Below are 14,593 nucleotides of genomic sequence, written 5' to 3'. Positions count from 1 at the left end.
AGGGTCCATTGGACCTGGAGGTGTCTGATGCCTGGTGAGCCTCTGTTGCTCTCCTGAAGGTTTCTTCACTTTTTTCCCTGTGAAAGGTTATTTTTGGGGAGTTTTTCCTGATTCGATGTGAGGTCAAAGGTCAGGGATGTCGTATGTGTACAGATTGTAAAGCCCTCTGAGGAAAATTTGTAATTTGTTATATTGGGCTATACAAAATAAACTGAATTGAATTGAATTTGTACGTCCTCTGGTGTTTTCGGAGAATAATCCACCTCGAGTATGAACCTCGCTTTAGCGGGTTATCGCTGCCTTCACCTAACTTCCTGTGAAGACAGAAGTTAGTTTTGAAAAGACTCCACGGGTGTTGTCAAGTTTCCCCCCTTGATAGGGATTGATCCATCTACCACGGATTCAAACTGTATTTCACTCACAACACAACAACTTGTCCTTGTTTCCCTCCTTCAAGCCGTTTGAATTATTCCATACAAAGCTCCGTTACTTGACTTAGATGTCTCTTTTGCATTTGCTCCGTCTTTTCAAAAGCGCCCGGCTGTTACTTCTGGTCTTTTTAGCTCCGCCCCGTTTCCCATGTTGGATATTTGGTGCTGAGTATCTTACCAATTCCTTTGTTTATTAGTTAATTTGCGATTGTTTCTCCATGTCCCTAATTGCTTTATTAATTTACAATTATTTTTATTTATATCTTTTTTTTCCTAGTTTTTATATATTTTTCTATAAAATCAAAATCACGTTTGACTTGACACCTCCCACTTGATCTTCCCATGGAACCACTGGGTAGATCACCAACTTTAAAGGCAAACTTTGTCATCCCAGTTTAGTTCTCCTAATCATCTGGAGATGTTGTTCTGTCTCTTCAGCAGGCAGTAAGACAACCGCCTGACGTCTCTGTGAAGGATGGTAGCCTGGACCTTCCTGTTCTGCTCCTTCAAGGCCGGATGACTTGCTCTTGCTTCCTTTGTAGATCTCGTCATTAGTTAATTTGCAATTGTTTCTCCATATCCCTAACTGCTTTATTAATTTACAATTATTTTTATTTATATCTTTTTTTCTTAGTTTTTATATCTTTTTCTATAAAATCAAAATCACGTTTGACTTGACAGGCGCCGTCCCCGGCACGTCCAAACCCGACGCCGGAGGATAGAGCGTCTTTTTATTTACAGTTTTTCTCGATTGCTAAGACACAATTCCTGGAACAACTCACCATTTTTTCAAATCTTGACACACAATTTTAAAAACTCACACCCAACAGTCCAAACATCTAACTTCTGGGTCCCAATCAGTCTTTACCCTCAGACAATACACACAAGCTGTCAAAACACAGACTACATTAATGTTTGTTACACACAGGAGGGAATAATTCAACACACTGCCACCAACATGTCAAAAATAGGGTTTATTCACAGCACTTCCAGATTGAGCACATATACAGGTTAATCAGCATCGGCATCAATATCAGCATGATCTTGTCTCAGGTCAGGGTCAGCCCATAGGATTTCATCAACGTCACACATTATGTCTTCTCCCGCCAGGCAGCGTGGGAAATATCCCCTCGTGTGTCTGATCCAACCCTGGAGAGATTCCAGAGAAATATCCTCACATGCATTCACCATTGCCTCCAGGAGATTGTGCTGTGTGTATGGGTTGCGGTCATAGACTCTCCACCGCCATACTGAGAAAAAATCCTCTATTGGATTCAGAAAAGGGGAGTATGCTGGCAGAAAAAGGACCCTGAACCTGGGGTGGTCATTGAACCAGGTGCGAACCAGAGCAGCCCGATGGAAGCTCACGTTATCCCAAATGACAACATATTGGGCTTGCACTGGTTGCCCTGGCTCCCCTTCTTGTTGGAGAATGTTATTGTGCAGCTGATCTAGAAACTGAAGGAGTAGTGCAGTGTTGTATGGACCCAGTACAGCATGGCGGTGGAGGATGCCACGGTTGCTAATGGCTGCACACATGGTGATGTTGCCCCCCCTCTGACCGGGAACTTGGATGATTGCACGGTGTCCAATGATGTTGCGGCCCCATTTGCACCTTTTTGTGAGATTGAACCCTGCTTCATCAATAAAGATGTATTTGTGTGGGTCAGCCATTGCATCCATCTCAAACATCAGGAATAAAAAAACACCCATTTTAGCATTTCTGTACAGTGCAACTACCTGCACATATTGGAATCGTTGCTCCTTAACCCTATCGGAATTCCTCTCAAAAGGCACGCGGTAAAGTTGCTTCGTCCTTATGTGGTTCTGCTGTATCACCCGGTCAATGGTGGAAAGGCTTATGCTGTTAGTCCCTTGAAATATTTCCTGGTCTTCAATAATGCGGGTTTGAATCTCCCTCAAAGTGATGGCATTATTGCCAATCACCACATTTACCAAGGCAGTGAGCAATCGCCGCCTGCCTCCAATAGATGGCTGCCTCTCAGTTCTGCAAAAATTACCATTACTGACTTATGGTGTACTGTGGCACAGTATACTGTAGTCAAAACTACACAGCATACGGTGGATATTCAGTCTATATGTACTACAACATTACTGTGCATGTACTGTGATACAATACATAGTGACAATGAGGAAAATTACCTGTTTTCCCTCTTGAAAGTACGAACAATGGATGCAACTGTGAAACGGCTTAAGTTTGGCTGGACTAGTTGGCCAGCTTCTTTCATTGTCCTCCCATGTACCACCACATGATGAACAGCAGTGGCACGGATTTCATCAGAAATGACTTGTCTTTGCTGTCCTCTGCCTCTTCCTCTCCATCTCCCTCTTCCTCTTCCTCTCTCTTGTCTCTCAACCTCTGCATGGTTGGGATCCATTGTTCCAAAGGACATGAGCATGCCTCTAAGCTCTATTTATTGACCCCCAATTCTGATTGGTGTGTTAACAGTTTTCACCTTGAGAAGGGGGTGTGGTCTCTGAGTTTATGTTATGATAACTTGAGTTCATTATATTGAGAGCATGCGTTTGCTGAATGAACACGTAGTGTAAAGAATGATTTGTTTGGTCACTTTTGTGTAAGGTTTTGCAGAAAGTGTTTTGAATATTGAGACACGTGTGGACACAGGTGAATTGTGTTTTTGGTTATGGGAAATGTGTGTGTGCTTCTGGGAACGGTTTGGGTGTTTGTGCTACAGGAACCAGGTTTTGTGTTATAGCAATCGAGAAAAACTGTAACGCGTATGAGTTGCAATAGCAGCGCTTACAGCAGCAGCAGTCGACAGTAGCAGTTTCCTCTGTAAAACAAACCCCCCTCAGTGTGACAGAGTGTATCCTTTTACACGGGGTGGCAATAACAGCCCCTGACTCTGTGCCGTGCTCGAGGACACACTCAAACACTCCCGTGGTGTTTACAAGCAGGCTGAGAGTGGATCATTTATCCGGTGAAAGGTAATCTAACATACGCAGGCAAATCTAATTAGGCCGGAGCCGGTGGAGCTACTTGGGCACGGGTGGAGGTGTTTATACGAGGCCCGCTCAGCTGGAGTGAAGGCAAAACTTCTATTGCTGATGTTATTAGGCATCATGTAAACACACTGGAGGGCTCCCTCGGCCACTGCCAGCACAAAGTGTGCTTTCTAGGCAACTCAAAAGCTGTTTTTCTGTACAGGTTATCTAAGCGACTTTTAACACACACATGTTAAGGTCTTTTATTCCTCAAGACCAATATTACATTATATGAATAATTCATTCATGAAAGATATGAATTGAGAAAAGGCACACTGTGAGTCCTGTTGTCAACACACAAATAACACAATGTAAAAACAACTCTGCTTGATCTATCCAAGTCGTATAGTTATAATAAGGGAAGATGAAAGGGACTTTATGATCTGCTCTCTCTCACACACACACACACACACACACACACACACATACACACACACACACACACACACACACAAACATTCCCTCTCCACAGTGACGCCAGATCCTGAGGCCCTTACCTCTTACTTCTCTCTTACCGCTGGAGCCAATTGTGGCGCACCGAGCGGACGAGCCTTCATGAGCCGAGAGGGCCCCCTACCCCCCAACCCCTAATTTGACTGGCTAAGCGAACAACCAGCCTCTGGAGAGAGAGAGATTGTGTGAGGGGGAGAGAGAGAGATATAGTGTGTGTGTGAGGGAGAGGAAGAGAGAGAGGAAGAGAGAGAGTTTTTGTGTGTGTGTATGAGTGTGAGAGACATAGAGAGAGTGTGTGTGTGTGTGTGAGGGAGAGACACGGAGAGAGAGAGAGAGAGAGAGAGATAGAGAGTGTGTGTGTGTGTGTGAGGGAGAGAGTGTCTGTGTGTGTGAGAGAGAGAGGGAGAGACATAGAGAGTGTGTGTGTGAGGGAGAGAGAGAGCAAGAGAGTGTTGGTGTGAGGAAGAGAGAGTGTGTGTGTATGTGTGTGTGTGAGGGAGAGAGAGAGCAAGAGAGTGTTGGTGTGAGGAAGAGAGAGTGTGTGTGTATGTGTGTGTGTGAGGGAGAGACAGAGATATAGTGTGTGTGTTTGTGTGTGTGTGAGGGAGGGAGAAACAGAGAGAGAGAGTGTGTGTGCGTGTGTATGTGTGTGAGGTAGAGAGAGAGAGAGAGAGAGAGAGAGAGAATGTGGAGGCGTAGAGCAACGCAAAGACCGTGTGGCGGAGTGACATTGCCATTACGCGCTGCTCCGCACTGACCGCTGCGCACAGAGAGGGGAGCGCACGTCGCAGGAGGAGCGGATTATTTTTGCGGTATTTTCCCCTCACGCACTTTACACGTGAGTCTGAGCTGGTGAGGCTGCTGTTGTGTGTGTTGTCTTGTTTGTCTCTCCGTTGTGGGGCCCAGCGGGGACGCGCGGCTCCGCGGAGCTGTGAACGGAGAGGCGCGTTGGCGTCTCCATGCGCGCTCCGACGCGACGGCCGATGCTTCATGCACCACGCTATCTATAATCATGTCGCTCTAATGTCGGGACTGTTTTGCCTGTGGTGTGACTCGTCACGGTGTTAAACGTATTAATTACGCGTGCACGCACGGTGAAGACCAGGAGCTGTCAAAGCCTCTCCGATGTTACGGCGGTCAGCAAAGGGACTTGGAGCCGAGCCAAGGGCTCCCCAAACTCTTTTCCTAAACTTCTTTTTTTAGCCGAGACCCCAGTTCCCCCGACAGGTTTATAAGGGGGGGGGGGGGGGGGGTGTCAACAACAGCACAATCATTTGAAGGTAAGGTAAATGAGGCAATGATAATAATCCAATGAATCTGGAGATTCTTCTCCGGGCAGCTCTCAGCTTCACAAGAGGGCGCACGGTCATTAGTTCTATTTTCTGGTTCATGCAAAACACACGTGGCAATTCAGCGTGATTGTATCTTCGTGTTTAATCATCATAACACACACATCCTCGTTAAATGTAGATGCATTGTGTGCAGGCTGTTTGATGGATAGAAATAGACACGAAATCCTTCACTCATCATCCCATTGAAATCTGTTGATCTCAGACTGGATGACTGATGATATATAACGCGTTTGACCACTGTGTGCAGGACGCTTTCAGGTTGAGCTTTGCAGTTTTGTTCAAATATAAATAGCAACTATTTTGTTATTTCGTGTGTGTGTGTGTGTGTGTGTGTGTGTGTGTGTCTGTGTGTGTGGGGGGAGGGAGGGGGGGGGGGGAGAGTCACTTCGAGGGAAAGGGATAGAAACAGACCACTAAATGAACAGCAGAACTCTAAGGTTTTAATGTTTGAAGCAGTGAGAAATGGGAACCCCCTGATTGTCAGCTTGAAGTCTGAACCAGCAGCTGCAGTGTCTACCTACACACACACACACACACACACACACACACACACACAGACACACACACACACACACACAGTCTTCAAATTCCACTTCCACTTTCCTTCACACGTGGTTGGTTCTCCTTTTGAAGTGCCATCAGCTGCAGACCTCTTGAACCAGCAGCAGGTTTAGTGCACAGAGACCAAAACATAATGACACATTTTCCGCCTTGCTGCTGGCTTACTTATTACAGTACAGAATAATCTTGAAGGGGCTGTCTTGTAGAACTTTAACCCCTCAGACTAACCTGACTTGACTGTTGCTCTGTTGCTATGCTGTTTTTCTTGGGAATGATGATCACCCCAGTGCACAAACCTGCAGTTTGATTTAATTGGAATGTAAATGATATAAAGCACAGACGGTGGTCAGAATCTGTAGTTTTGGGATGCAGTCAAATTCAAAGACTGCATAGTCAAACTTCTCTGTCTTTTGCAGAAAGAAGACGCTCAGCCGATCTCCAGCAGAACCGATTGATCTTCAGAGCAGAGCACAGGAATGGTGGATCACCTGCCGCTTGGTGAGGAGACCTTCCTGTATTACACCGGCTCCCCGGGGTCGGACTACAACTGCCTCTGTCACCACGCTAATGGTGGCGCGTTGCCAGGAATCATGGTATCCAACGCTGGCATCTACGACCACCACCACCACCACCCCTACCAAGGGGTGACGCTCTCCTCCTCCCCTCGCCCCTCTGAGGATGACCTCAGTGACTCCTCCAGCCCTCGGTCCTCGGTCTGCTCCAGCCCTGAGGCCTCGTCGCCGACGTTGCGGCACGTCCTCGGTGCCAGCTACGAAAGCCGGGGCAGCCGGAGCAGCGGGAGCTGTAGCTCCTGGGGAGGAGAGAGTCGAGACAGCCTGCTGGACCTCCTCCTCTCGCAGGCCTCCCACCCTCGCAGCAGCTCTCACTCTTCTTCTCTATCTTTCTCCCTATCCCCAGCCCCCCTGTCCTCTTCTTCCTCCTCATCTGCCCCTCTTTTACCCATGGGCCTGGCCTGGGAGTCCAAGAGGGAGCAGCGGATGACTCTCCTCCAGCAGCACGCCAAAGAGGACTGCTACGAGTTCCCCGTTTTCCTGGACGAGATGCAGGATCCGGCGGCGCTCCTCTTTCAGCCCACCTTGGAGGAGATTGAGGAGTTCCTGGAGGAGAACATGGCGGTGGCATTGGGGAAAGAAGAGGAGGAGAGTGATGAGGCCATGTCACCAATGCCAGAGGATGCTGAGGCGAAAGGTTCAAGGACTATAGCAAGAGAACTCGTATTAGTGTCACAGAATTCGGATCAGACTTTGCCCGCGGTTCATTCGCCGCTCTCCTGCTACACAGAGACCAAACACACACAATGTGCATCAGACATGGACAACTCGCCACCAGCAGTGGATTTTAGTTCTCCTCGTGGTGTTGACGAGATCAAACATGAAGATTGTGGTTCACCACCGGCCTCATCAGAAGGTACCGGTGCCTCCAGCGTGCCTGTCATCCTGCAAATACAGCCCATCCAGATCAAACAAGAGCCCAACACCAGTGCCATCCCAGATGCTGCCACCCAGCAAACCCAACCCCCAAAACCCCAGCCTGCGCAGCCCCCGTCGGACATCAAAATCGCCCAACTCCTGGTCAACATCCAGGGGCAGACCTTTGCCTTGGTACCACAGCTGCTTTCGCCGACAAACATTGCCAACTCAATCAAAAACGGGAGCACCGTGTTGCCCAAATTTGTCCGGATCGCACCGGTGCCCATCGCCGCCAAACCAACTGGGCTTGGGGAAGGCGGGGGCTCAACTGCTGGGGTTCTCGTCGGGGGTCAGAGGTACCAGAAGAGCGCAGTAGCGGACTTAATTAAAATGCACAAGTGCTCTTTTCCCGGCTGCAATAAGATGTACACCAAGAGCAGCCACCTTAAAGCCCACCTGAGGAGGCACACGGGGGAGAAGCCCTTCGCCTGCACGTGGCCCGGCTGTGGATGGAGGTGAGCAGAACCAAGTGTCCTTTTTTATATCAAATCAAATGATGTCGATGAGAGCAGTCATGAACTGGAGAGATGTATTTGAATTCAGAATTACACACTTTGCCACCTTGAACTGATCAAATGGACAGGTAGTTCGGTGGATAGAATATACAGGACGTAGACGGTGCAGGTGAATGAGTGCGGGGTGAAGCGTCGTATCTATACTACAGAGATTACAGCAACCAGGGCTATCAACATCTGCAGTGGACTCGTGTGATAGCTGATAATCTGTGTATCCCTCTTCCCACGTGAGTAGACTTTGAAGAGATGCGCAGAGTGAAGTTAGTTTTTCATGCAAAGAACAGACAGACCTTAATCCAGCATTAGTGCAATTGGATAGAAGATCCAGAAATCTCCTCTTCAGCAGCACTTAAATACAGCAAACTTTTCAATTTCATTCCTCTCAATATTCTGAATGTTTTTACTGAGGGGTTTGTCCCTACACCCTTCAAAACATGATTTATACGACATTACATTCTTAAGCACATTTTGTGCGTTTGTTTTTTCCTGATTTGTGATAAAAAGTGATAACGAGGGATAAAAAGCGATATTTAAAATTCCCGCTGTAAAAACCTTTGACTCTAATATGTCAACAAAAGGAAACAAACATTTCAAACCTGGCTTAACCCAATGTTCAGATTTCTGTTCTGGAAATGTATGAACATTAGCACACATTTAACAAGATAATGACAATAATGATCATTTCAAATTTTCAGAAAAAAATAATTGACTTAATATAAGCAATCAATTTGTGTGATACAGTATATATTAGTTCAAAACATTTAAACTTTTCTCCCCTGAGATGTTACTTTATGGATGGGAGGGGATGGTGACAGGCGACATCAAACTATATTCAACAGTCACAATTTGTTCCTTTCTACATGCTGGATGTGTGTCTCCACTATCTGTGGGTTTTTTGTACCATGGTTCAAGTTGTAGATTAGATAGAGCACCTTTTGAAGTTCTCTGCATGCAGACTTTGCCCCCTGCTAGTTATTCCACTTGTTTGCTGACTTTCTGCACACACACACGCACATTGACGCAGCTCAACATTTTCGACTTCATACGTGTACCTTTATGTCCGTCAATCATTGCTTTTCATCTGAATTCCTGATCTGAACTCGTCAATCCAAAGTACAAATTCCGACTTTTGGATTCCATATCTCTACATTGAGCTATTGCCCGCTTGTTAGACCACGCATCATGGTTCAAGTTCAATTGAGTGTTAGTGTGAGGTTAATTTGTATTAGCAGTTTAGCAGGTAAGGAGATTAAATGTGCCGTCCCACCTCTCTGCACTGAAAACCTGCAGACACTTAAAACTCTCCAGATGTGAAACATTTTTCACCATGTGTGTTTAATCTGGGCTTACACACAAGTATTCATAAGCATTTTATGTTATCCTAGAGCAAAACAAATAAAGAAAAATCACTAGACCCTTTATGCATTGTTTAAAGTTGGCTTAAACGTGTGTTTTGTTCACATAAAAATATGATGTATGCATTTTCTAGCGCACAATTTCCCCCCCCCCCTCCCATGTGTAATGCAATCAAGATGATGTTCAATCCAAGCCAACTAGACATTTTAGGAAACACGTTTAGCCATCTTGTGCTAAGCTAAACTAATTGGCCAGCAACAGTACGTTTTTTGCAAAATGACAAAATTGCACTTTCCAAAATACCTTCATTTATTTGGCTGACACCAAATTTTTGTTTTGCATTCAGGCAGAGCTGGTAACGTAGTAAGTGCGCCAGCCGTTATTGAAGCTTCTGGGTATGATAACAGGGCAGAACAAACACAGGGCAGGACAGAACACGACGAGGGCTGTGTCATCGTCGCTTGTTGGTTCAGCTCCGTACTCAACCCCTCAGGGCGGTTGGTATTTATTTACAGTTGTTCCGGTTTGTTTCCCTTTTTACAAATGTTGCGTTTCCGCAAGCGTGATACGAGGATGATGTGCCGTGTATTTATGAAACGCTTCCACGGTTTGCAGAAACATACAGTGCCCACATTGGTGCAAACGACTGGGTTGCATTTCTGTCCTCCCCAAACTCCACTTCTGCAGTCTTCACATGACAGCAACATACTGAACTGCACACTTTCGCCCGTTCCTTGCTCCTCTCCCCAGGAAATGGAGGTGAGCTTGGGACCTCTTAATTCAATGCAGTTTATTTTATATAGCCCAATATCACAAATTACAAATGTACAATCTGTACACATACGACATCCCTGACCTTCGACCTCACATCGGATCTGGAAAAACTGCCAAGAAATAGAAAAATAACCTTTCACAGGGAAAAAAGGGAAGAACCCTTCAGGAGAGCAACAGAGGAGGATCCCTCTCCCCGGATGGACAGAAGCAATAGATGTCATGTGTTCAGAATGAACAGCATTTACAGAGTTACATAAACACATTACATGAATATGACAGAAATTATTAATAATTACCCTCTGTAACCGTAGAATTGATCCATGTGTTTGCCCCTCGGGGGTAGAGAGGAGTGGTATTTCATTGACGTCATATATAACTCAGTGGAAGTCATGTTCTTTCTCTCTGGCAGTAGTTTCTGGTCATGCTCATGTAAATATCTGGCTGCATGGACAAAGTCTCATGGCAACACTTAAAAGGAACGCAGGCAGGCAACAGATTAGATTTTTTTATGGGACGGGACTGGAACCCGAACCGTTTGCTGTAATAACAAGGCAGCTGTCATCGGGGCACTGACGCGTTGCATCCGTCGTTACAACAAGACGATGATGCAGTTTGATTTAGCGCCACACTTGGACACTTGGAGCTCAGCTGACTGTCAGTCGGTTTTGATGCGCTATCGATGCTCCTGGGTCCCTCCGGAGCGAGAGAGCAGACAGTGTCCTGCTCCAGGGCAAATTCAGGAATTTAGCCCCTCTGGTTTAAAGAAATCCATCTTTGGGAAACTAATTATTGATTAGTGCTGTCACACATTAATGTGATTCCCCTTTCAACTTACAGTTGAAAACGTAAATGTCTTCGAGCTGACGTGACCGACTAAACAAAAACAATAACAGACAACACACAAACTCTGGTACAGTACGTGCGCTTGCCAACATCTCTTGTTACTGTAATTGGCCGGGTGTGCCAACCAACCTGACGGCCCCGCCCTTACGCTCCTCCGTTTGGCGGCAGAGCCCCAGGGCGCCGTTTAGGAACAAGCCAGAACAGAGCCGGCGCATGTGTTTCCCACGGCGCCCACGCTCAAATGGATACTCCGTGTTGCGCTGCAGCAAAGCCAAGACTCTCCAAGGAATTAAGGTGCAGGGGAAAAAGCTATGAGAACTGGTACATGATCAATTTCACCCCCAGCAACCCCCCAAAAAACTGAAAAAATACGTGGATTTGAAGACCAATTAGTCTATTTGCACGAGTCCTAAACGCATGTTGTGTTGAAAGATCTTCCCCAGTGCAGTATGTTGAAGCTGAGCTCCGGCCCAGTTTGAAGTTAGAACAGCTGCGTGGTTTCTGTCGTGCCCTGGCTTGAAGCTGCTATAGTACGGCTTTAGGCTGTAATGTGTCCATGCACGTCACACGCAGATTACCATAAGGAACAAATGTAGTGCAGAGCATAAAGAGACCGATCTTTACTTCAACCACGACGTGCCTGTAGAGACACGCATGTGACAGACATGTCAACACAAAGTCACTTAGCCTGAAGGGCACTGGTTGCAGAAAGCATTGGTTTACGCCAAAGCTGCATGCTTTTATATTTAGAATGGGGATCTTATATATATATATATTCAATGTTGCACCGCCAATTCTGATAGACCAACTGTACACTACCTGCCCAGCACCAAAGAGGCAAAGTTAGCAGGTGAACAAAGCTAATTAATTTCTTTGTGGAGACCAAATCAGAGCCAAACGTAGAGTACATGTTACATCCTGTTACATCCATAGTTTATTGGGAAACATTTACCATATCAACTTTTTAAATTGAGAGCATGTTTCCAACTTATTCTGCTGCCCCTAGTATGCAAGTGTCTTGTAGTAGAGGCAAACTGTTGCATAGACCACCTCCAAACAGATTTAAATTAGCATTATATCCCTACAGCTCAACTATATAGTAAACATGCGCACTTCTAATAGCGCTCAACAGTCACTCAGAACTGACTGCATTGCTGCTGAACTTTTGGAGAGCTTTGCATTAGTGCTTGTGTACAGTATCAATCAATCCGGCATTAATGACTATAACTTTGTTGAACTGGAAACTCTATCACTTACCAGCGTGTTAATATGTCAGCGTTGTGTTTACTGCGAGAAGTCAGAGCAGTATGGTGTCCTTGAAGCAACAAGAACATCCTTTGTTCTTCTGTTCCTTAGAAGCGAACAGCATTGATGTCAATACAAGTAATGCATATCTACGTCCCATACATAATACTCAATGGTGACATAATGGCCATGCTAGCGATGTGGCTTTAGGGATGTCAATTTCCGTCCAAATATCTCAAAAGCTTTTGGATGGACTTTTGTACCAACATTCATGGTCCCCAGAGGATGAACCCTAAAGACTTTGTGATGCCCTGACCCTTCTCGTAGCTCTGCCATGTGGTTCCAATTTGTGATTTTCGGTGACATGTCTCAACAACTATTTGATGGATTGCCAAGAAATCTAACACAACATTAATTTCCCAATCGGGATCAGTTGGAATATGTTTCGTGACACCTCAACTTATCCTGTATTTCCATCCTCAGGTTGTAATGTATCCACTGCTTTGGTTTACGAGCAGGTACAGACCTAAGCTGTACTATGTGTTTTCGTGCTAATTAGCAACGGTAGCATTCTAACACACAACACTGTGATGGTGAGCATATCAAATAGAGCTGCTTAGCTTCTGGATAGCCGCATTGCCATCAGGGAGATACGGGGACTTTGAGATGGTCAGGCTTTTTATGGGGCAAGCTTAAACTGTTTTGATAATTAGTAATAACCGTTCGTGTCCTCCCTTAGTATTAAAAATAATAGACCGTCTGGCCCAGTCTGGCAACCCCTCCGCTCGGTACTGTCTGTGGCGTGGCTGTAGACTCTTACGTGGACAACACCTTCTGGGCGATGCAGGTGACTGATTATCTGAACTAGTTGGAGTATTTTGAGCCAATGTTAAGAACATATCCTGAAAATGTAAAAGGCAATTAATACAGGGCTACAAACTAAAGTAATCCCAGACCAAGCTTAAATCTAAGTGAAACAGTCTTTAGAAAAGTTAATTTATGGTTTTCTGACTATAGGCCAAGTCAACAAGAGATGAACGTTAAAACAAGCGTAATACCAAATGACTCTTCAAGACGGAGTGTTACTTTTTGAGGTTCCTTGGATTTCAGATTCCACACTTGGGCTTTATAGGCTCTGTCAGTTATTTTCTTTTTATTGGGCCATTAAAATGATGAATAGGCCGGCTGTGTAATACACATCGAGAGTGGAAATGCTTTCAAATAACTGTGAGCGACGTCTTTATATCTCTGTGAGTTATCGCCTTCATGACTTCAGCCTGCCGGTGCTACTGGAAATGCGCCGGGAAATGAATCCATGTTCTAGATTAATCTGATCTTAACAGCTTTACTTAAATATACAGATACACGCACACACACACACGTACACAGACACTACACTATCAACCACTTAACACTTCACTGTCATGAGACCAAAAGCTGGCCGGAGCCCATAGAGACCGGAGCAGAGCAAGCCAGGAATAGACCGGGTTTGGAGCTAAGCTAAATATGGGATGGCTCTTTAACCTCACAGAGAAGATGCAGGGCAAAACACTTGTACAGTATGCCCTCATGGACATGGATTTTACTTTATGTGGCTGTTTGAATTGTGACTAGTATAATTTAAGCTAGAAGTGGTCATATTTCAAAATGACAGAGCAACTCTGTGAAATTCCGTGAGAGTTTTGATCGACTGCGATTAGGGAATAAAACACAAGAATTGGTCAATAACGGGTGGGATTCAAGCCATGCTTAATGTTCCAAAAAAAAATTGTTTCCTAAATCTGATGAGTCACATCCTGGGTTTTCCTTCCGCCAGGTTCTCCCGGTCCGACGAACTTTCCCGACACCGGCGCTCCCACTCGGGAGTGAAACCATACCAGTGCATCGTCTGCGAAAAGAAGTTTGCCCGCAGCGATCACCTGTCAAAACACCTCAAAGTCCACCGCTTTCCACGAAGCAGCAGGACAGGGCGCTCTGCAAACTGACTCCTCTGACCCCACTCTGACAGACTGACACTGAGTGGGGATGGGGGGAGGGGTATGTGTATTTGTGTGACGAACAACAGCGGAGGAGGTGGGCTGTTGAAAGTCCCAAACACCTTTTTAAAGGGGTCTGTGCAGGACTCTGGAGCTGGTGTGTGTTGATGTTTAAACGTGTACGCGTGACGTACATCCATGGTACTGTTATAATTTATTGAGTGGTGAGGAAAAGAAAAAAGAAAAAAAACTAAAGTGAAACAGAAAACTGTTACTTGACACAACACCCTCACAGGTGGAATAAGCTTCTTGTATATAACAAACTTTTTTAGTTTTTTGTCTCACTTAAATCTTTTAGCTGATCTAATTTGACGAAATATTTGCTACTCAAGAGTACTTTTTACACTTTGAGATGCGTGTTATTGTTGTTGCTGGAGTCAAAAGCCTTATATGAATAATAAAAATTAAAAAATCGCAAAGGGGTCTGCTACTATTTAAATCCCCTTTTTTCATTTTTTATTACCTTCCTGGAGCCAAATGTTGTTTAGCAAAAACGCATCGCTTGATGGC

At 45.4% G+C, this 14,593-nt stretch overlaps 1 protein-coding gene across 1 annotated transcript; it reads left to right on the top strand.

Moving 5' to 3' along the window:
• The first annotated feature begins 6,300 nt into the window (after positions 1-6,300).
• On the top strand, positions 6,301-14,032 carry LOC117733657 (Krueppel-like factor 15). Its single transcript, XM_034537444.1, has 2 exons — positions 6,301-7,769; positions 13,864-14,032. Exons 1-2 carry the CDS (start codon positions 6,301-6,303, stop codon positions 14,030-14,032), a joined length of 1,638 nt encoding a protein of 545 aa, XP_034393335.1.
• The last annotated feature ends 561 nt before the right edge of the window (positions 14,033-14,593 follow it).

This window comes from Cyclopterus lumpus, chromosome 7, assembly GCF_009769545.1.
Source record: "Cyclopterus lumpus isolate fCycLum1 chromosome 7, fCycLum1.pri, whole genome shotgun sequence".
In the NCBI taxonomy this organism is placed as follows: domain Eukaryota; kingdom Metazoa; phylum Chordata; class Actinopteri; order Perciformes; family Cyclopteridae; genus Cyclopterus; species Cyclopterus lumpus.
Note: the sequence above shows the minus strand (reverse complement) of the source record. Positions and strands in the feature narration are given on the sequence as shown.

Coding starts and splice junctions, on each gene's coding strand:
- LOC117733657 (XM_034537444.1), top strand. CDS start 6,301: ATGGTGGATCACCTGCCGCTTGGTGAGGAGACCTTCCTGTATTACACC. Junction 7,770..13,863: donor TGGCCCGGCTGTGGATGGAG/GTGAGCAGAACC, acceptor TCCTTCCGCCAG/GTTCTCCCGGTCCGACGAAC.